Source organism: Chelonoidis abingdonii, chromosome 3 (genome assembly GCF_003597395.2).
Source record: "Chelonoidis abingdonii isolate Lonesome George chromosome 3, CheloAbing_2.0, whole genome shotgun sequence".
Lineage (NCBI taxonomy): Eukaryota > Metazoa > Chordata > Testudines > Testudinidae > Chelonoidis > Chelonoidis abingdonii.
Window position 1 is genome coordinate 64,240,397 of NC_133771.1, and position 23,959 is coordinate 64,264,355.

Sequence of the window (23,959 nt, forward strand, 5' to 3'; positions counted from 1 at the left end):
GCCATGAAATCTACTGGTCCATGATCAGGGCTCCTAGGCACTACGGTAATAGTAATTAATAATAAGTGTGGCATAGTGGCCAGTGCCGCAAGGCTTTAGCTGGGTTGAGCAGTCCCTCATTTGTGAGAAGAGTGATTTTGCCTGGAACAGCAATTGTCAAAATAACTAATAAATGATGAGATGTCTCCGATACTATTGATATTTCCATCTCTGAAATTCTCATAAGGAGCTCTTATGAGAATTTGGCACCAACAGTGCTGCTGTTGGTGCCAAAGATACTACTTTGCCAAGCAAGGACAGTGAGAGGTCTTTTGGTGGCAAAGCAGGATGCTGGTGTTGCTTGGCCCCTAGGTCTGATCTTTATGCTGGTCTTTCCTGTCTGGTGTATATGGTCTGGCCAGCGAAGCTGATATAGAAAGGGGTCTCTTCATTTTTCTCAAGTGTGAAGACCAGCTCCTAGGCTTGAGATGGCTGACCCGTAGTAAGCCCCGTAGGGGCATGGCATCTGCCACAGAGATATGCCTTGCTAGCATGATATTGCCAGTCCAATACTATGTGTGTTGACATGGCGGCTGGGTCCTGGAGAAAGAGGCAGCAAGCCTTTCTGTGACATTGAACACAAATCACAGAGAGGCTTCTCTGCTCAAACATGGGGAGAACGTACTTCAGATGATGGAGAGGAGAAACAGGCCTCCTATATCGCAGCAATGTGGAATATATTACCTGGTACCAGCGACTGCATTAGTACCAGCAAGTACCTCAATCCCAATGACAGCTCTCCTCTTCCAGAGGCCTGTCACATGCTACAGGTGTTGATGTTGCAGGGTCTGGTGCCAGATCTGGGGTCAATGCCTGAAGAGTCTTCTTCAGTCCAATAGGCTGCTCCTACTCAGCAGCTCTTGACACCATCTGGAGCTTAGTAGATTTGTCTCCACCGTCTTTATGTCATCCGTCCTTCTGTAAAGACACTGAGTTCCATCTAGAGTCTACCTCTGTGTTCAGAGCGGCCCCTCTCAAAGCAGGACTTCAGTACTAGAGGTGTTGGTGTTAGCTAAGGCACTAGTGGAGCATGCTTTAAAGGTAGAGTACTTGTGCTGTTGCCAATGCTAGGTCTTTTCTCAGCACTGTCTTCTCTGTGCTGACCTTTGAGGTTGCTTGGTCTACTGAATGGGGCACTGGATTAAGTTGGTTTGTCCGCTGTTGGTGCTCTGGTGCCCATCTCCTCCAGATCTGAGGAGACCTTCACAGATTGCCCCAGGAGGGGAAGCTTCAGCCATGCATCACATGACCGACTTGTTCTTGTGATGAAAGAGAGGAGTACCGAACATGTGGGACTCTCCTACATAGAAAAGCAGAGGCACCTGCTGCGTCCATGTTACTAAGTAATTCGTCCATTACAGGACCCGTAGGGCTTGAAGCCCACAGGTTTTGAATCTACCATATTGAGGCAGTCCAGTACTGGGGCTAGAGAATACAGGTGGTTCTGATCATCAGTACTCAATCCAGATGGGTCAAAGACGTCTATGGTGGTCACATATCAGATGTGTTCTGAAGAATTTTGAAAAGTTTTGAGAGATTTAGCTGGAGCTAAAAACTAGTGGGTTGGAAGCTTCCCAGTTTCCATCTCACTGTCATGAGTAGTGAGAGGGAACTGAGGGAAGGTCACAGACATTCTCTTATGCCCCAGTATAGGAGCACTGGGAATCACAGGTTGCATGTACAGCACCGACAGACACTGGCGTTCATAAAAACTCTGATCTTGTGTGCATGAGGCATAAGCATATGCATACATACAGTGGGATCCATGCTGACATATGCAAACAAAAATCATCAGTTAATATAGTCATTTCAAGCAACTTCATATAAAAGTTATGAGTGAAATCCCAACCCCGCTGAAGTCCATGGGAGTTTGGACACTGACATCAATGGAGCCAGGATTGTACCCTCCTCCCCTGGCTCCACACTCACACCAAAATGCAGTGTACTTTATAGTTGTGCAGGAATAGCAAATAACCATAGAAAAATTACCATGTTGAAGTAAGATCGAATTTTGACCCCTCTGGCCAAATCCCAAACTATGACGTTTCCATCATGGCCAGCAGAGAAGAGAACTCTAGGATCAAATGGGTGAGGCTCAAGTACAAACACTTCATCCTCATGTCCCTGAAATAAAAAATATATATCTTTTTAAAAAGATTTGGTAAGTTTAGAGAAGAATGTTCCACAAATACATACATAAATACTTACCACTATTACACTATCTGCAGCATACACATCTGAATAATGATATAATGATAAGAAACTGACAAATGTCTAATGTACAACAGCAGTTTTGGCAACTCTCTTGGACAGCTTTTCGTAACTCTTTGTTGGACCTTTATATTATATGCTCCTCTTTCTCCACTGGCAATTTTAAACAGAAATGTGTAACTATCAGTTTATATATATATCATTAACATTTTTGTAATGAATTTAGAAGCCCAGACGGATGGAAATAACATTATTAAAAACTCTCACTCATATTTTAGAAATTTTAACCTTTTGCAGAGTTCATTCTACATTATATGTGCAACTGTTCAAAAAAAAATAGTAAAGAACTAGTTCAGTAATTAGGATAAGAATTTAGGCTATGTAAAGAATTAGTACCCTAAAAGTAGAAACCTATTTAACAGCTCCAAGCATTTCCTTTCACCAATGGCATCAAATTATATGCAGAAGCAACTTACTTTGCAATTCATTTTTTTAACAGGAAAGTAGTTTAATTAAATATATGCATATTTTTTCATGCCTAAGGAATGATGAGGTCATGATAAGGAATGATATTTGTGTTAAGATATGGGTATTTGATCTTGAGTTTCAATTTTGTATTTCTAATTTTGGGTTGAGGAGCAGCTGCTAACTACTTTTTATTTTATGGCAAATGGAGTCTAGAACCTGAAAAAGATACGTTTCACTGCAGGAAAAAAGTGGAAACTGGTGGCTGTGAGAATGGTGCCCTGAAATACCGCATAAGAAACACAGGTTCAATTTCTTGGTCTCACAAAGAATCTCACAAAACTGGGTGACTGGGCAACAAAATGGCAGATGAAATTTAATGTTGACAAATGCAAAGTAATGCAGATTGGAAAACAATCCTAACTATACATATACAATGATGGCATCTAAATTAGCTGTTACCACTCAAGAAAGAGATCTGGAATCATTGTGGATTGTTCCCTGAAATCATCCACTCAATGCGCAGTGGCAGCCAAAAAAAGCAAACAGAACGTTGGGAATCATCAAGAAAGGGACAGAAAAGACACAAAATATCATATTGCCTCTATATAAATCCATAGTACACCTACACCTTGAATACTACATGCAGACGTGGTTGTCCCATCTCAAAAAAATATCTATTGAAATTGGAAAAGGTTCAGAAAAGAGCAACAAAAATTATTAGGAGTATAGAACGGCTTCCGTATGAGGAGAGATTAATAAGACTGGGACTTTTCAGCTTGGAAAAGAGGCGACTAAGGGGGGATATGATAGAGGTCTATAAAATCATGAGTGGTATAGAGAAAGTAAATAAGTAAATGTTTTACTCTCTCTCATAATACAAGAACAAGGGGCTACCAAATGAAATTAATAGGTAGCAGGTTTAAAACAAACACAAGAAATTATTTTTTTCACACAATGCACTGTCAACCTCTGGAACTCCTTGCCAGAGGGTGTTGTGAAGGCCAATACTATAATAGGGTTCAAAAGGGAGTTAGATAGATTCATGGATGACAGGTCCATCAATGGCTATTAGCCAGGATGGGCAGGAATGGTGTCCCTAGCCTCTGTTTGCCAGAAGCTGGGATTGGGCGACAGGGTATGGATCACTTGATGATAACCTGTCTGTTCATTCTCTTTGGGGCACCTGCCATTGGCCACTGTCACAGGACAGGATACTGGGCTTGATGGATCTTTCATCTGACCCAGTATGGCCATTCTTATGGGTACAAGAGTCTCTTTGGACAGCAGATCCAAAGTATTCTAGGTGAGAGAAAGCAAACTTGTGTTGTTGTGCAAGCTCTTATGGTCTCTATTAATGTGTCTCTACACACACATATGCATTTTATATATGTATTTAGATATTAGCTACTGGTGGTGAGTGGAGACCTAGCAATGGTATTCACCTCTTCTTATTTTCAGATACAAGGATGCATTAAAAGACAACTATAAATACACTACTTTCTTAATAGGTTTCACAGTAGCAGCCGTGTTAGCCTGTACAAGAACAGGAGTACTTGTGGCACCTTAGAGGCTAACAAATTTATGTGAGTATAAGTTTTCCTGGGCTACAGCCTACTACATCGGATGCACGCAGTGGAAAATACAGTAGGAATATATATATACACACACAGAGAACATTAAACAATGGGTGCTACCATACACACTATAAGGAAAGTGATCAGTTAAGGTGAGCAATTATTAGCAGGAGAGAAAATAAACTGTTTGTAGTGGTAATGAGAATGACCAATTTCCAGCAATTTGACAAGGAGATGTGAGGAACTGTGGGGCGGGGTGGGGGTGGAATAAGCATGGGGAAAGGGCCCATACACTCCCAGTCTTTATTCAAACCTAATTTGGTGGTGTCCAATTTGCAAACTAATTCCAATTCAGCAGTCTCTCGCTGGAGTCTGTTTCTGAAGTTTTTTGGTTGTAGTATTGCAACTTTTAGGTCTGTAATCAAGTGGCCAGGGAGACAGAAGCATTCTCCAACTGGTTTTTGAATGTTACAATTCTTGATGTCTGATTTGTGTCCATTTATTCTTTTGCGTAGAGACTGTCCAGTTTGGCCAATGTACATGGCAGGGGGCATTGCTGCCAAATGATGGCATATATCACATTTGTAGATGTGCAGGTGAATGAGCCCCTGATGGCGTGGCTGATGTGATGGTATCCCCTGAATAGATATGTGGACAGAGTTGGAAAAGATATGTGGACAGCCCGTTGCCAGCTCTGTCCACATATCTATTCAGGGGATAGACAGCTGGAAAAGATGGTCCATGAGAGAATCTGGTAAAAATGTGGTCAAACAAAAAAAGACTCCCTGCAGCAGAGATCCTAATTTGGATTATTATTCTGAATCTCCTCTTCCTCCAGCCAGACTAGGGTAATATCACTGTTCACAAATGTATTTTTCAGACTGAAAAGCCCATATTAGCCCCCCCTCCTGTTTTTTTTTCCTGCTTAATGTTACCCTGTGACTGAAATGCATTAGCACCATTTATTTTAATCTTAAAATTTATCAATCTTCTTCATTCTTCAACCTCAAGTTTCCACATAAATGCAGAATTTTAAGTCTAAACTCAATAATTATATTTAAAGTTCTGTAATATTTCTCTATGTAGGTACCATTCCTACTACTTCAATAAAAAAACCTTAAGTTTCTAAATGTTGCCATGATTGTGGGGTTTCCCATATACCCTCAGGAAGACATTCTGGTTAATGATGACATTCTAATTATGGGAATCATTCTATCAAAGTTTCAATTATATTCATTTGAATCTATAATTTAGTATCACTTGCAACTCCCCTTCATTTCCTATACAACTTGTATTTGTATATAGACAAAAGTATATTAGTATGAAAATGTACTTAATTAATACGTTAATTATGCATCTTCTATTCAAGGATTTTCCATCTAATTTTTCAACCTGGAAGTGAATGCTATATTTGGAGGTCAGCAAAAGCTCACCTATAACTTTCTTCTACTTAAAGGCCCCCATAACAAGCCGTGCCAATTTTGAACATAAAACAAAAAAAAACACAATCACACTCGCACACACACACTACCAGTGGTACTCTGTCTACACAAATTAAAATCTAATCCAAACAGATGACTGCTAATACTTATCTACATAAGATGATTTTAAAGAAACGTAACGGTGATTTAAAATTTTAAAATTTAGAAACTATCATTTCAAAAGCAAACTGTCTCTGCAAGGAGGGCACGTGAAGAACTATTTTGGCTCCATCCTCATTGACAATGTTACTTTAAATTAGGGGTAGGTAACCTGTGGCACGCGAGCTGATTTTCAGTGGCACTCACACTGCCTGGGTCCTGGTCACCAGTCCAGGGGGCTCTGCATTTAAATTTAATTTTAAATGAAGCTTTTTAAACATTTTAAAAATCTTATTTACTTTACATACAACAATAGTTTAGTTATATATTATAGACTTACAGAAAGAGACCGTCTAAAACCGTTAAAATGTATTACTGGCACACGAAACTTTAAATCAGAGTGAATGAATGGAGACTCGACACACTACTTCTGAAAAATTGCCGACCCCTGCTTTAGGTTGACAGTCACAGAAGAATTTAAAGCTACTTGAATTTCTTGTATATAATGATTTCCTTAACTTTCTGCCTTGTTATGCAAATCTATAAAGATATTCTAAAATAATCTGTGATGGATATGTGAGTTACAGTATACTGAGTAAAACTGCCACTCTTATTTTACTTACCATAAGGACATGAATAAGCTGCCCAGTGAAAGAATTCCAAACCTTCAGAGTCATGGTATTAACTGCAGTTATAACAGAGTTGTCATGGCGGTCCCATGCCACCATAGTTACTTTCAATTTTGTGATTTTGTCTTCTACTCCTTGTATACTTTGTCTAAAAGTAAACAGCAGAAAAGAGTTTTCAAAATAATGAGTTTTCAAAATAATCTTTGGTGCATCAAGAAACTTGTCTGATAAAAAGAGAGTTCACTCAAAGATTTAAAATTTTTTTTTTGTGTTTTGGTTTATCATCAAAAGTAATGTGTTTCTTCAATACTATGGACAAATGAGAGATCAGAAGTACATGATGGAAATGTTATATATAATAATGCATGCTGGACAGGAAAAAAGCATTTAAAGTAAATATTGCTTAAAGTAACAATTAAAATGAGGTTCTAACCATCAGCAGCAACAGAGATTCCACAGGCCAAACCACAGCCCATCTAGGCAATTTGTGTCTTCAGATAATGACCTCTGATACTAGTGCAAACCCATTTAAGGTTAATGGAGCAAGACATATATCAGAAAGGAAAATCTGAAGATAAAATGGTTGCAAAGTGGACAACAAACTGTCTGGCCTGCAAAGCTTATGTTATTGGTGATTATGAATACACAAAGAACACAGCATTATTGTCAGACTGTAGGGTGAGATTGTAAGGCTGATGCTAGGAAAAAGACAACTTACTCCAAATGAGCCCATTTGATATGAAAATCTATGAGATAATAGACATGGTACTCCATAACACCATTTTTATAGAGTAATTTTTAGGACAGAACCTCACTTTTTAAGGTAATGAGTGAAATCCCAAGTCTCCTGATGTCAGTGGCAAAACACACATTGACTTCAATGGGGCCAGGATTTCACTCACTGTTTAGAGCAGGGTTGGGCAAACTTTTTGGCCCAAGGGCCACATCTGGGTATGGAAATTGTATGGCGTGCCATGAATGCTTATGAAATCGCGGGCTGGGGTGCATGAGGGGCTAAGGGCTCCGGCTGGGGGTCTAGGCTCTGTGGTGGGACCAGAAATGAGGAGTTCAGGATGCAGAGGGGGCTCCAGGATAGTGCAAGGTGTGGAGGAGAGGGTGAGGGCTCCGGCCGGGGGTACAGACTCTGGGGTGGAGCTGGGGATAAGGGGTTGGGGGTGTAGGATGGTGCTCTGGGCTGGGACCAAGGGGTTTGGAGGGCAGATGGGGGGGATCAGGGCAGGGGGTTGGGGTGCGGGAGGGGATCAGGGATACAGGCTCCAGGTGGCACTTATCTCAAGCAGCTCCTGGAAGCAGCGGCATGTCCCCCCTCCGGCTCCCACATGGAGGCGCAACCAGGTGGCTCAGCACACTGCCCCGTCCACAGGCTGCCCCATGGTTCCCAGCCAATGGGAACTGCGGAGCCCCTTGGCTGACTCTATGCATAGGAGCGGAAGGGGAACATGCTGTTGCTTCCAGGAGCCACGTGGAGCCACAGCACATGTGGAGTGGGACAAGCCTTCAGCTGGAGTGCCAGGGCGGAGCGAGCCCCAGCTGGAGAGCCGGAGCAGGGCAAGCCCCAGACCCTGCACCCTGGCAGGAGCTTGAAGGACAGATTAAAATGTCTGAAGAGCCGGATGTGGCCCCCGGGCTGTAGTTTCCCCACCCCGGTTTAGAGGCTTGACTGTTTTTTGTTGTAACAAGGTTCAGAGTTTAAGGCTAGAACAGACCACTAGATCAGTCAGACTGATTTCCTGTATATTACAAGGACACCAACACCACCCAGCATCTGCACACTAAACCCAAGAAGCAAAATGAGACCAAAATATTACAGCCTGCACAAGACTAGACTATTATGTACCACAGGCAGAGAATAGGAAGGTCAAGTGGCCAAGGCCCCCACAAGGCAGGAAAATGATTAAATAAGATATATACCAGATACACCTGATGACCCGCACCTAAACATCACAGAGAAAGGCATAAAACACTCAAGGTTACTGCCAGTCTGACTTGGGGGAAAATTCCTCCTGGAACCAACATTTGGCTATCAATTAGACCTCAATTCCAGAAGCAAGAATTAGCCAATCAAGCACTTCAGAGAGATTGCTCGATGCCACCTCAGAGCCCTTGCTCACTCCGCCCAAAGTCACATCCGCAGCTGTGGGCATCCCTGATACCTCACAGGAAACAGATTTTAAAAAACCTGCAGAAAACATGCCCCTTCCCCTGAATCCCTTCTTGTATACCAGTGAAATAAAAAAAAATGACATTCTGTCATGTTGTGATCTGAAATAAGTTTATTAAGCATTTATGATTTTGATTTGCATGAGTTTCTTAATATTTCATGTTTGACTAATTTTTAAGCCATCATCCTAGATATTCCATCAATGAATTAATAATATTAGATTACGCCTCAGTAAGGAAAAAGTGCTCCATCCCTCAGTATTTTTTAACAAAACAGGCTTTAAAAAAAATAATTGAACACATAGTTGTAGCTCTAGAACTTACCCCTAATAACTTGATATCTAATCACTCCACCCAATTTGTTAATGCTTTACTCTATGTAAGAATATAAGAATCGCCATATTAGGTCAAGACCAGTCCTGTCTTGGAGGTCCATCTAGCCCAGTATCCTGTCTTCCAGCAGCGGCCAATGCCAGGTGCATCAGAGGAAATGAACAGAACAGGCACTTATCGAGGGATCTATCATGTTGTCTACTCCTGGAGAATAGCTTAAATAAATTGAAGTCTGTTTTCTCAACAAAACACTTTCTTCATTGTATACACAATACTTTATTACTATAGAGTAGTGTAGCGTATGAATGGAGTGTTAAGGCCATATTTTAAAAACTTAGCATTGAAGTTTTTGTTTTGGGGAATTGAGTTTAGCCTTAAACTCTGAGACTCTTGTTTATCACAGGTCACAAGACATTATGCAGGCTAAAAAGAGAAGGATGCACTTTGGACCTATTATGGTTTCCTTACAGAGTGAATTTAGTGATAATAAAAGGTGCTGAACCTTGAAAACAAATTTTCTGTAAGTATTCATGTGACAGATAAAGTACTGACAATCTGAGGCACACACTTGGCTTGCATCAATGTATCTCAAAACTATGCCTACTTGATGACTAGCTTCTCTGCTGACACCGTCAACTACTGGCCATTTGTGATTATATATGCATGATGCAGACATGTGTCCATGAAAAAAAATGAACAGAGAAAGATCACCAACTCATTTAGTATAGACAACTTGAGAGCTGACTGTCAAACTGGATTCCTAGTAGAATGTGCTTTATTCCTAGCAAAAGATTCTTCACGCTTAATTATGCTCTCTTTTTCAATTGTACAATCCCATTTTCTTCAGTAGGATTGCTCGGGTGTAACTAGGACTGAATTTGGACTTGCATTAAAAATGAACCCATGGAGAGTTACCTGGATTTCATTTTGTCACGTGACACGTGCTCTTACAAGGTGCTCTAGCTAGAAGTTTCTCTTGGGAGTTTAATCAATATTTTTGATAATTATTGGAAAAATCATAGTCAACAAAAACCTTAAGAATCTCTCAGGGCCAAGTTTTCAGAGGTGCTTTATTAAATAGACTGAAATCTCTTTATCTCATAATGAATTATGGTCAAAAATTCTAAAAGACTCTAAAGCCGTGGAAATAGTACTAGCATCTCCGTTCCAGCCATCTAATTGGTCATAAAAAAAATTATATCTTAGAGAAGAAAATTTTAAATATTCCTAGACTCTTTCCATCTGTTCCAACAGCAGCTCTGGGTAGATATATTAAAGTAATTAATTCACAGCCTTACCAAATTATTATTTTCTCCCAATTTTAGGCAAATACCTGTTATTTAGAAATTACTGGCAGTGTGACTCTAAGAATTTACTTTGAGTACACTTGGCAAGAGTTCTTCCAAACATTGATTCACACTCATTTTTTAATCTTTATTACACCAGCGCCCAGAGGACCTACTCAGATTGGGGTACTGTGTAAACATTACGTAAAGACAGTTCTCTACCTTGAAAAGCTTAGTCTTTCTTCCTAGGATTCCACGCCACAAAAGAAGTAAGGAAAGTAGAAAGGCCCATGGGCATTCTAACAGTTTATGTAGCAAATACAATATAAAGTGATCTTCTCTTAGAAGCATATTAACCAATTTTGAGTCCAGAATACCTGACAGGGCCGCCCAGAGGATTCAGGGGGTCTGGGGTCTTCGGCGCAGGGGGCCCCCGCTTCGGCGGTAATTAGGCGATGAGAGGGTCCTTCCGCTCCAGGACCCGCCTCCGAAGTGCCCTGAAGACCCATGGCAGGGCCCCCTGCCGCCAAATTACCGCCGAAGTGGGACCTGTCGCCGAATTGCAGCTGAAGCGCCAGGTCTTCGGCGGTAATTCGGCTGCAGGGGGTCCTTCCAGCCCAGGGCAGAAGGACCGCCCCCCGCCGCCGAAGACCCAGAGTGGAAGAAGCTCCGGGGGCCCGGGCCCCACGAGAGTTTTCCAGGGTCCCCGGAGCAAGTGAAGGACCCTGGCTCCAGGGGCCCCGAAAAACTTTTGTGGGAGCCCCTGCGGGGCCCGGGGCAAATTGCTCCACTTGCCCCCTCCCCCAAACAGTCCTGATATCTGATGGCATCTCTTGTTAGGAATAGTCAGAGAATTCCTGATGCTCTCATGTGCAGTCCTTTCTCAACAAAAAAAATCAAACCACAAGCCCCTAGAGATACAGGTAAATATGGATGAAGGATCCTAGGTTGAGAGACAGTCTATATCTGTACCTAAATCTTGCTGAACTTTGCTATAATGTAAATTCTTTGTATCTAACTTATTGGTAGGTAGACAATCATGAGACGGAATCAAAATCTCTTCTTAGTTTACTATAAACCTGTGTGTCGCTGAAGCACGGAGAGGGTCATCTTACATGCTTCCTTTCTGCAAGGTCCCTGACAATGGCATCCTGACGAGTAGATTTGCTCAGAAATGGTACAGATGAGTTCCTAGACTCTTCATATGGATTATCACTGTTAACAGCTTGGTATATATCCAGGTGGCAGAAGACAGCTTGAAAGTAATGGCTTTTAAAACTAACAGTAGTGATTTCTAGTGGTAAACAAGAAATATTACTGACAGGTCCTAATGGGAAAACCAGGTACATTTCTGGTGGTCTGATAGTCTGGAGAGAGAGTACAGAGATGGCAGAAGCTAGAATCTTTTCATCTTCACAGACCTGTTCAGCCTCTTGGAGTTCTAGGATGTCCCAGGACTCCTCCCTAGTTCTTTCTTCCTATAAAGAAGACTAGTGCCCTGAGATTCTTTCATCTTAAGGGAAAGATTACTGTCCCTTCAAGATGGTCTGTTTCTTGTGTCTTAAAGTGAAGAGAGAAGTAGTAAAGAAGGGGATTTGGAGAAGCTTGATGCTCTACATAATCCAGTCTGCTAGGATCTCATAGCTGAATAGACTGACCCATCCTTAACGGCGGTGACTCTGGTGAAGTCTGATTAGTGTGGGTAGATACAGAAGCTTCAACAATTCTGAAATTCTGGCCTCTAAGTAGACTGTGTGCTGAGTGGCTTCAAAATAAGCTTTAAAAGCTATAATGCTAATGAATAAGGCAGAAGTTTTGAGATGCTTATTGGTTTGTGCGTGCAGAAACATCAGAAAGAGGGCAAATCAGGCTAGGACAAGCCATAGAGCATTATGGACATGTTTGAGCTACCTTTGATATTTACAGGAAAAAAGGTACTTCCCAAAAGATATTGTGATAAACTCAGGACATACAGCTGCAAGGGAAGGGGCAGAATTCAGTTCCAGAGGGTTAAAAGGCCCTCCTCCCTATCAACTGGGGGGTAACTATGGGTCAATCAGGTTCAGCTGAGAAAGGGTTACCAAGGTATCGATTAGAATCAGCTGAGCGGGAGCCACCTGAGGTTAATTAGGATCAGCTGATTCCAACTTTGGGCTGCCTGAGACCTTTTTAAACCCTTCCCTGGGAGAAAGGAGGGAGGAGAGCAGAGAGAGAAGGAGCCCTGCTGCCAGGAGTGTAGGAGCAGCAAGATAGCAAGCCCCATCAGGAGCAGAGGCAGTTTTCTCTCCCACAAGGGAGAAAAAGACTCTAAAACGGACTAGGGAAGATTCTGGGAGCAGACTTCCCCTGTGTCCCGAGGGGGACCAAATTACCCAAGCCTGTCTCACCAGGGCTAAAAGCAGCAGAGGCTGGGGAGACCGAGAGGGTGCCTTGCCACAATAAAACATTTAGGGACTGACTTACATGGTGACTGAAGATCACTGCTGAAGAACCACTATATGCCGGAAGCAGTTTATGGCTTATGTTTAGCAATGTAAATTGAAAATGCATTCAAAAATCAAATCACAAGGAGGGGAGGCTGTGCGCACTGAATAAGTGACACTGGTAGGTGGATTCAAAAATCAATCACAAGGAGGGGAGGTTGTGCACATTGAATAAGTGATACTGGTACAGTCAGTAAAATTTAGTTAATTGTTAATATGTGTTTTATTTTTTCACAAAATGTAAAAAACTAAAGATTCTCTGTAAAAAAGCAAATTTCATGTTCTTCTGTGGCAAATGGATTTCTAGGATCCCTGATGAAGATCAAGATTGCATGCTTGGAAGAGATTGCTTTCTGGGAATTCTACTGTTAGATGTAGATTCTTTCCTAGATTTAAAAAAATACATGTATAAGATCCAGTGAGTAGCAACAAACCCCAAGGTTTAGCCACTCAGCTTCCAGTGAGTTTGAGGCAAAATGGGTTTGAGTTAAAAATCTGACCTTAAACTCTGTGACTCTAATGCCAGAAGGGACCACCATATCTTCTAGTCTGCCCTCCTGCTTATCACAGGCCACTATCACCACCCAGTCACACACACAATAAACCCAACAACCAGAATTAGACCACAGTATTACAGCCCTCGGGAGACAAAACTATTGTGTGCCCCATAGGCAGAGAACAGGAGGCACCAAGCTGCACCAATGCCAAGGCCCTTCCAATGGCAAGATTAAATGAGACATACCCAGAGGATACCTTGATACAGTAAGACCAAAAATTGCATAATGATTCCATAACAGTTACCTCTAGAAGATGAGGTAAGCAAAGACACCTAAGACAGAAAGGAGCTATAAGAACTATCTTGTCTTGGTTCTTTATTTGAATGGTTAAACTCAGCTTATTAGTGGCAGGAGAAAAATAGTAAATCCAGAGTCCAATCCATTGAATACAGCCAGCATCTGCTGTACATGTATTTATAGGGCATCTGGAGCACTAGCTTGAAATTTGTTAAAGGCAGGTGCAAAGACTCCAATTCGGGAATATGCCACATGATGAAAGTCTGTTATAGCACTGGAATTATGATCTCTCCTGGCTGAAGACACTTAACAACTTGGCCAGTCCATTTGACTATTGAGTCTTCCTCAAACATACGTTTCAGGTAACGTGTGATCACATTTATCTAGGTTAAGAAGAAAATTTAGAGCTTTTTGTTGATAACTGGCACTCTCTGGGCCCTCTTGATGCTGATATATGCTATTGCAGTTAGTTGTCTCATGCTACCAAGATAGAAAGTGGGAGTAAGACAGACTTGAATGGCTTGGCATGTTACTCGCAGTTCCAGAAGACTAATGGACAGTCAACCTTTCAGTCGGTTCCCGTTTTCCCAACCTCAGAAATTCTTCACATATATACTCTTCAAGCTGAACAAGATTTATGGTCTACCACAAACCTGGTTGGTGAGCTACCACCCAGGGATTTGCCTAACAATAGATTATGTTTTTCCACGATTGGAAAAACCAAAGTACCGGATTAGGCAGAATTTAGAAAGGATTCCTGCTGACTAGGTGAAACTACCAGGCCATACCTACAGATTTTTCACATGAAGAAAAGATAACTGTGCTTTCCCAGCACAAAATTTATGAGGTGTAAACTGAACCAGATTCATTTAACTGGATCCTGGAATATTTTAAATTTGAAGTCTTTGATCATCAGGCATCTCTCCCTCTGCTAACAGTACTATCCCTCAACAGGTTAAAAACCGGGCATTAGAAATAAAGTAGTTCCTGCGTGGGAGATTAAGGTGTTTAATAATTATGAAATTATGCCGCCACAAAACCGTAAAACAGAGAATATTCTTTGAAGTTTGGTGAGAGGATATTTTTAAATCAGCCATCCAGATCACAGAACAAAAATGTAGGGAGATCAGAGAACCAGTGCCCTCAGCCATGTTTAGGTAATGATTAGGGGGGACCTGGGACACATGATTTATGAGGAGAGGCTGAGGGAACTGGGCTTATTTAGTCTGCAGAAAATAAGTTAGGGGGGATTTGATAACAGCCTTCAACTACATGAAAGGGGGTTCCAAAGAGGATGGAGCTAGGCTGTTCTCAGTAATAGCAGACGACAGAACAAAAAGCAATGGTCTCAAGTTGCAGTGGGGGAGGTCTAGGTTGGATATTAGGAAACACTATTTCACTAGGAGAGTGGTGAAGCATTAGAATGGGTTACTTAGGGAGGTGGTGGAATCTCCATCCTTAGAGGTTTTTAAGACCCGGCTTGACAAAGCCCTGCCTAGGATGATTTAGTTGGGGTTGGTCCTGCTTTGAGCAGGGGGTTGGACTAGATGACCTCCTGAGGTCTCTTCCAACCCTCATCTTCTATGATTCTATGCTGGGGCAACGAGGATGAGTTGGCTCCACTCACCTTGAGTCTGGTGATGACTTGGGGAAGGACTGGGTTAGGAGGGAAGGCATACAGACGAGTTCACATCCAGCTACAGTGAAAGTCAGAGACGGAGCTTACTCCCCAGAGCAAAATAGGTGACACTTCCGTTTTCCCACATCACAAAAAGATCGATCGTGGGGACGCCCCATGTTGTGAATAGGACCTCCGTCTTTAGGGACCACTCGTGGCTTGGAGAGAAAATCCAGCTGAGATGATCCGCAAGATGGTTCTGGACCCCCTGGTAAGTGGACAGCTACCGTGGTGATGCCCTCTTCAACTCAGAACTGCCACTGGTTGCTTGCCTCAGACAGAGTGCTCTGGAGTGAGTTCTCCCTCATTTGTTCACAGTATTGAACGAACAGTACTGTTAGTGAGTATGTGGACCGCTGAATGTCTGCAGTCCCTGAAAGCATGACACAGGCTGTGGAAGGCCTGAAGTGCCAACATGTTGATATAGAGCAAGGCCTACTGTTTCGACCACAGACCCTACATCCACAGCAAGTCCAGATGCGCTCCTCAACCCAGAAGGGACACACTGGTAACCACTGAGTTGGTCGGAGTGGGAGAACGAAGGGGACACTTTGGCACATATTGTGTGGGGACTCCCACCAGCGCAAGGACTCTAGGACTGATGGAGCAGGTGAAGCTATCTGTCTAGAGAATGCCGGGCAGAGTGGTAAACCATCCTCAGCCACATCTGAAGAGAACGAATGCATAACCTGAGAAGATGGACCACCAGTGTACACGCAGACACGTGGCCCGACAGGCTCAAGCATATGCAGACTGTTCTGGACACTTGTGATTGCAAAATGAGGCACAGCTGGCAGCAGTCAGTCAACAGGAACACCCTCAACCTTGTGAAAGCTAACTGGGCCCCAATTAACTCTATTGCTGAGTGGTGGCCAATGTCGACTTGACAGTTTTTAGAATGAGTCCCAAACAGTCGAGTAAGGGTAGCGTTGTGTCAACATGGGTGAGCACCTCCTCTCCGGAGCCACCCTTCAGTCACCAGTCATCAAGGTGAAGGAAAATGTGGATTCCCTTCTTCCTGAGGTATGCCATGACAACCACCATGCATTTGGTGATGACCCAGAGGGTATAACAGAGGCCGAACAGGAGAACTGTGTACTAAAAGTGGTGATCTCCTACCTTTCAAGATCTATCCTGTGACTCAGCAGAATTGCCACATGAACGTACGCATGTTGAAGGTCCAGAGAAGTGAAAAAACAAACAGTTACTAACTTTTCAATAACTGTTGTTCTTCAAGATGTGTTGCACATGTCCATGCCATGTTCGGTATGTTTGCACCGTGAGCACAGTCAGCGGAAATTTTTCCCTCAGTGGTATCCATCAGGTCAGCTCTAGTGCCCTCTGGTGCCATGTACTCAAGCACAGGTATAAGAGGTCCAGCCAGCCCCACACCCTCTCAGTTCCTTCTTGCCAGCCAACTCCAACAGAGGGCTAAGTAGGAGGGTAAGTCATGGAATGGACATATCAACACATCTCAAAGAACAACAGTTACAGAAAGATTAGTAACAGTTTTTGCTTCTTTGAGTGCTTGCATATGTCCATTCCACATTAAATGACTTCAAAGCAATACTACCAGGAGATGAGATCGGAGTCTATGGACATGCTGACGGCAACATGACTTGGCCAAACCTGGCATCATCTCTATCTTGCTGGGTGATGGCATAATAGGAAGAAAACATATGTACCGATGGACCAAGTTGTCACTCTGGAGATGTCCTAGATCGGCACCTGGGCCAGGAACACTGCTGAGGAAGCTTGTGCCCTAGTAGAACAGGACGTCACTATAGCTGTGGCAGGACCCCCCCATCTGCTTAGCACATGTGAATGCATGATGTAATTCAGGATGAGATCCTCTGAGCCGAAATAGGAAGGCCTTTCATCCTGTCCGACACTGCCACAAAGAGCTGCATGGATCGACGGAATGGTTTTGTCCTCTGAATGTAGAATGCCAGGGCGCATCTAACGCCCAGGTCATGGGGACGTTGCTTCTCCATCTGCATCTAACGCCCAGGTCATGGAGACGTTGCTTCTCCATCTTCATGTGATTTCAGGAAGAAAATTGCAGAAAAATAGCCTGATTACTATGAAATTGCAAAACCACCTTCAGGGGGAACATCGATTGACAGTGAAGTTATACCCTGTCCTTAAATAAGTGTATGGGGGTTAGGATGTAAGGGCCCTGATCGTTGAAACTCTCCTGGCTGAAGTGATCGCCTCCAGAAAGGTACAACATAGGACATGTTGCCAGTGGCTCAAACAGGGGTGCCCGTGTTTTTTGAAAAGACCAGGTTCAGGTCCCACAGGAGAACTGGCCCCCAAATCTGAGTGTATCTTTTTCTAAGACCTTCAGAAAATGAATGGACATCCCATGGGAGAAAACCAATGCCCATCCACCAGGGCATGGAACGCCGAAATTGCTGCCAGGTATACTTTAACTGATGGTGTACTGGTCTGCAGTATCAGGTCTGGGAGGAGAGGTAGTGGTATCAGAGTTGCTACTGAAAAGCCTCGCAGTGCGGTGAATCAGTGCGAGTCGGGCGAGGCTGGGACTACGAGACTCACACTCTGTCTCGCTTGATCTTCAGTAGGATCTTGTGCACTACAGGAAGGGGGTGGGGGGAAGAGGCACAGAGCAGGTATCCAGTACAAGGGAGCAGGAAAAGTGTCCATGAGTGAGCCTGTCTGTGGTCTCATAGGAAGCAGAATTGGTGACATTTCCTGTTCTGTCTTGTCACAAACAGGTCTGCCCGGGGAGTCCTCCACCGCTGGCAAACTGCCTTTACTATGTCGAAGCAAAGAGAGCACTCATGGTGACTGGAGAAAAAGCTGCTGAGGTGATCTGCCAGCTCATTCTGAGCTCCTGGACAGTGAGAAGCTTTGCAGCAGATTGAGTGCATTACTCAGAACTCCCACAAGTGGACAGCTTCCTGACATGGGGGCAAGACTGAGCTCCTCCCTGCTGTTGAGGTAGAACATGGTTGCTGTACTGTCCGTGCACACTAGACACATTCTTGTTCATGATGTGGGGCAAGAACACCTGATAGGCCAGGCAAACCACTCTTAGCTCCCTGAAAGTTATATGTACAGATAGCTCCTCTTGGGACCACAGGCCCTGCATCCTGAGGTGCCCTAGGTGAGACCCCAATCTTAGATCTGACAAATGTGAAACTAGGAGAAATGAGGGTTGGAGTCTGGCAAAAGGGATGCCTGAGCAAACAGATAGAGGATCCATCCACCAGCTGAGGGAATCAAAGACCTGTGCTCACAATTCCTGCCCCGAATCCAGGCGATGGCGACTCAATGAGTACACCGAGGCCAGCCATGCTTAAAGGGGTCTGAGGCGTAACCTCGCATGCTGCATGCACATATATGCATGCAGCTATGTGGCCTAATAGTATGAGACAGAAATGGGCCATCCTGACCAGGTTGTCCTTCACCTGCGCTACTAATCACACCATTATCTGGAAATAAGCTTCTGGGAGGAAAGCCTTGGCCTGAGAGGAATTGAGCACCACACGGGTAAAGTCTATCCTCTGTACAGGGACAAGGGTAGACTTAGACTCATTTATAAGCAAGCCCAGTGACTGAAAGGCTGACTCTCGGCGGTGGATACTGGCCTCCACCTGGGCCTACACCCAGTCTTTGACCAGCCAGTCATGGAGGTACGAGTAGACTTAGTAATTGGAGATATACCTATCTCCTAGAACTGGAAAGGACCTCGGAAGGTCATGTACCCTTCTTCTCAGGGAGGCCACCACTACCGCCACGCATCTCATGAAAACCTTCAGTGCTGTCAAAAGGCTGGACAGAAGAACCATAAATTGGTAGTGAGTCTGGTTTACAATGAACTTGAGAAACCGTCTGTCCCTTGGAAAATAGAGATGTGGAAGAAAGTATCTCTCAAGTCGAGAAGACATACCAGTACAAAGGAGCAGATGATGGAGGCCAGGGACACTATGTGGAACTTCAGCTTTTTGAGGCAGCCGTTGAGATGGCACATGTCTAAAATGGGTCAGAGACCCCCTCTTGGCCTTGAGAATTAGGAAATACCAGGAGTAAAATCCCCTCCCTCGAGTCCCCCTCGGAGGAGTGTTTGCACCTCCTGTGCCAGAAGCTGCTCCTGAGAAGGGTCCTGGAAGAGAGATGCGGGGGAGGAGTTGTGGCGGTGGTGAAAATAAACTGGTGTGTATAACCCCTTTCCACAGTGTTCAGCACCCAGCAGTCTGTCGTGATAAGAGACCATGCTGCACTGAAGTGGGACAGGCAGTCCGAAAACAAAAGGGGGACAGGATGCTGTGGTACAGGAACTGGTACAATGCCCTCGGATGTCAAAAGTTCTGCTTGGCTGCCCCCATGTATTTGGATGGGTCAGGTAGGGATGCTGAGGCAGCTACCTGCATCTAGAACTCCTGTTTCTCTTCTTTTGCAGGTCCTGATGGGGCATAAGAGCTGAGAAACAGGTGGAATGCTGGGGCATAAAGCTCTTGGGGGTGGCTGTGGAGTCTTTCAGGCCATGGAGCTTTCCATCCATTTGCTCTAAGAAGAGCAAAGTGCCTCAAACGGAAGGTCCGGAATGGACTGCTGGACCTCCGTTGGCAGTCCTGAGGACTGGATTCAAGAGCATCCGTGCATGATCTCCACAGAAATCATGGATTTATCCGCTGAATCTGCCTCATCCAGAGTGGCCTCCAGGGAAGCCCTGGCTACAAACCTTCCTCCCTCAGCTACCGGAACAGAGAACTGCTGTCTGGACTCCTGGGGAAGTGAGTCCCTGAATTTCAACATCAAGTGTAGAATAAACCTTTTTAGAAAAAAAGACTAGACTCTTGAGTCTGTCGCCTTGGGGGTGTCACTGTTTGTTGCCCTTGTCTGTCCCTCTTGTTGGCCGTTGGGGACCCAGGAGGGGGGTGGGAGTACAAAGTACTCATACTCTTGAGCGAGAACAAAATACTGCTTTTTGGCTCTCTTTGATGTGTGTGAGAGAGAGAGAGAGAGGATGCAATTTGAAAGAGAAAGCAAGCCACCGTCCACAAGATCAAAATATCGACCAAGCTATGGGAGGATTCTTTAATTATCTCCACTTCCAGCCCGAGGGTTGAGGTCACTCTTTTCAACAGTTCCAAATGGGCTATGAAGTCGTCATGGGGAGGCGACAAGCCCGTCCCTGCCACAGTTTTGTCTAGGGAAGATGATGAAGAGGCCTGCACTGGCAGTGGGTCCTCCTCTTCTCCTTCTGCACCAATCTGGTCCTGAGGATCGGTACCACACTTGGTACCACATTCTGGATCGGATTTTGCTAAATGGGACAGAGGTGCTCTCCTCTCCAAGACCACCGAGTATGAGAGCCTGGAAGGAGGCCCAGCATCCAGGGGAAAACCCCATGAGTTCCAAAATGGTCATTGCATCTTCATAGGTCAATGCCCACCAGGGGTGCTGGAACTATTTTAATAGTGGGGGTGCTGAGAGCCATTGAGTCAAACTATAAATCCTGTATATAAAGGAAACCACTTCAAGCTAGGGGATGTGGCAGTACCCTCAGCTAGGTTTCCAGCGCCTATAATGCCCTCTGTGTCAAGCACATGGGGGTACTGCTATACCTGGATCCAAAGCCAAATAAGGGTAACTGCGATGGGGAGGGGGGTACTGGGAACAGCTCCTCAGCTGGGGATATGATTCCACTTCTAACTCTGACAACGAGCCTTCCTCCGGGGGCAATGGAGGGGTGGAACCACTGAGTGCCAGGGAACAGTGCCACGGTGGGGAGACCCGTGTCGAGGCCAGCAGGAATGGTTTCCCTCTCAGTGGTACCAAACAGGAGATCGGAACAACAGACTCCCTTCTGCTCACCAACACAGACATCACTGACTCTTGTACTGCCAATGGCAGTACCAAAAGCACCAATAAGTCCCTGGCTGCAACAACCACCTACGGGATAGACAGCATCATGATCCTGCTGGTGCCACAGTTGTCCCTGTGGTGCCTGTAGCAGGGTGCTGCTGCAAGGGCACCTAATTAGCCCCTGCTCAGCCAGCCCCAATCAGGGGAAATAGATTGGGTCTGGGGAGAAGTCTGGTGCCTGGCCTCTGGAACTGGCTGCATCTGTGGGGCCTGCAGGATGAAGGGCCATAAAGGCTGGCTGACAGCCAGAGAACAGGGGGGAATGGCCAGAGAAAGGGTAGTCTTCAGGCTGGGGTAGACTCCCTGTAAAAGAGGAGACAGTAAGACTTATAAAGCTCTATAAATAGTATCACTGGTGGTGGGAACTTTGTGTGAATAAAAGCCATGGGTGCTGCATCAAGGAGAGGCTCGTAGTGCTTTATTGGGACGGCAAAGAGCTTCAAGCAAGGGGGGGCCGAGGAAAAGACCCGGTTACAGTGCCGAAGGCTGAACCGGGACCAGACTCAGCAGAGCCTGCACACAGGATGGAGTCAATGGTCCTGCCCTTGGAGCGGCGACAGAGGAGTAGCCAGAGTCAGTCCAAATTCTGCTGTGCTCCTCTGCTTGGCTTTCTTCAGTCAGGGAATGCCCCCTCTAAGCCAGCTGTTTATGTTTTTTCTTTGGCAACAACAACAGGAAATGGTGCTGAGAGACTCTCAGGACGGGAGGAGCACTTTGCACTGACTCCGAGGTACTCTGGGCCAGTCTGACTGGCTCGGCTTCGATGAGGGTCAGAGCGCTGCCTCTGTCAGGTGTGACTTCAACCTGGTCTCCGGGATCTTATTAGTATGGGGCTTGAAGTTCCAGCAGATTTGACAGCGATCTCTAATATGAGTCTCTCCCAGGAACTTCAGTCAACTGGAGTGTGGGTCACTCACAGGCATAGGTTTGCCGCATGCGGCACAGGGCTTGAAACACAAAGACTCAGGAATGCCCAGTAGCAGGAGTGAACGAAGACTCTGCTAACATAGCGAAAACAGCAACTAACTACGTACAACAATTTCACAACTGTCCAAACCAGAAATAAAGAACTGGGACAAAAGAAACAAAAGGAAGGTAGTAAACTAAGACCGCAGAGAAGGATCTTCTACTGAGAGGAGCTTGACGAAACAAGAGGAACAATTCCAGCAACTGTCACAGGGGGAAAGAAGGAACTCAGAAGATGCAGGATTGGCCAGACCCCTTATAGAGGCGTGTATGTACATGGCACCATAGGCTGCCAAAGCAGACCCCAAGGGTATGACTGAGGGAAAAATTTCCAGCAACTGTGCTCACAGTGCACACACACCTAAAGTAAAGTAGAGTAGATGTGGAAGAACTCGAAGAATCAGTCATTCTGAGACAAAGCAGAGAGGCTAGCTGACAGAGTAACCATGCAGAACCGCACATATTTGATTAACTTACTGAGTCCACGGAGGTCAAGGATGGGCCTCATCCTTCCCTTGGATTTCAGTATCAGGAAATACCGGCATTGAACCTGCAACTGTAGTGTTCTCGCCGAATCTCCTCTACCATCCCAATGATATCAGAGAGCTGATCTGCTCAAAGAGCAAGTAGCTCATGAGAGGGGTCCCTGAAGAGGGATGGGGAGGAGGCAGAGAGAAATTAGATGGTGTAGCCTAATCTGAAAGTGTCTAGGACCCAGCTGCCAGACATTAACAAGACTCAGGCATTGTAAAGGCAAGCCAGCCTGTCCCCAAACAAACTGGGGGGGATGGCGAGGGAGGAAGAACAACTGGAACAGTGCTCTGGTCCAACGAGTCAAAGTGGGAACTTAGCAGACGCAGAAGGAGGATGTGCAGAGAAGCTGGGTCATGAGCTTGAGTGCTCCATTCTGTGAGATCTATCCCTTTCCTGGGATTGTCTTGCTATCTCAGGGGGAAAGACACACAAAAGGTTGCTGTGGTCTGTACATAGATGGCGTACACACCCACAGCTAGCCCTCAAATCCTTAGAAGAATGCAGGATTTCATCATTCTTGTCCAAAACCAAGGTTTGGCCATCCAAGGGCAAATCCTCAATTGTTTGCTGGACTTGCAGCATAATCCCCCAGTTCTGGAGCCAGGAAGCCATTCTCATAGTAACTGGGGAGGCCCCAGCCCTGTCTGAAGTGTCCACCACATCAAGGGCAGATTGCTACAACATTTTTGCCACCAAGCAGCCCTCAGTGACAAACACCCGGAATTCATCCCTCAGGCAACAGTTGCTCAAACATAGCCACAGCCGACCAGCTAAGGAAGTCATATTTAGCCATGTTTGGCTTCCTGGTTTGCAATACTCACCTGAAGTGACGATGAGGTGGATATCTTCCTGCCTAGAAGATCTAGTCACTTCAAGTCTCTGTCTTTGGGGCAGGACTTGAATCTGTCCTGCTGTGCCCTGTCATTCACAATCACGAGATTGGGGCTATGTGGTAATAAAATCCCTCGTGTATCCCCATAGTGTGTGAAAGGGGTGACCAGTAAAAAAGTTGGAGAACCAACTTTTTTACTGGTCACCCCTTTCACACACTATGCCCCTGAGTGCGACCTCCCTCTTATAAATTAAAAACACATTTTTATATGTTTAACACCATTATAAATGCTGGAGACAAAGCTGGGTTTGAGGTGGAGATTGACAGTTCACGACCCCCATGCAATAGCCTGTGACCCCAGAAAGGTCCCAACAGAACCCTTGCTGTACTGGAACAAAACAGCACTTCTCCGGTGTTGTGATGTTTTTTGTTTTCTTTTTTGTTTTCTTTTTGGTTTTTTTGGCAGTTCTGGG

The 23,959-nt window shown here is 44.7% G+C and overlaps 1 protein-coding gene across 4 annotated transcripts in view; it reads right to left on the minus strand.

Annotated features, from left to right (window-relative positions):
* The window catches only part of PHIP (PHIP subunit of CUL4-Ring ligase complex), a 341,415-nt gene that overhangs the window by 166,761 nt on the left and 150,695 nt on the right, over positions 1-23,959 (minus strand). For all 4 annotated transcript variants that reach the window (XM_032794919.1, XM_032794918.2, XM_032794916.2 and 1 more), the window contains 2 exons: positions 6,496-6,649; positions 2,029-2,163 (listed from right to left, as the gene is read on the minus strand). In XM_032794919.1, the coding sequence (XP_032650810.1) occupies positions 2,029-2,163; positions 6,496-6,649 (289 nt within the window). The remainder of the gene's footprint in view (positions 1-2,028; positions 2,164-6,495; positions 6,650-23,959) is intronic.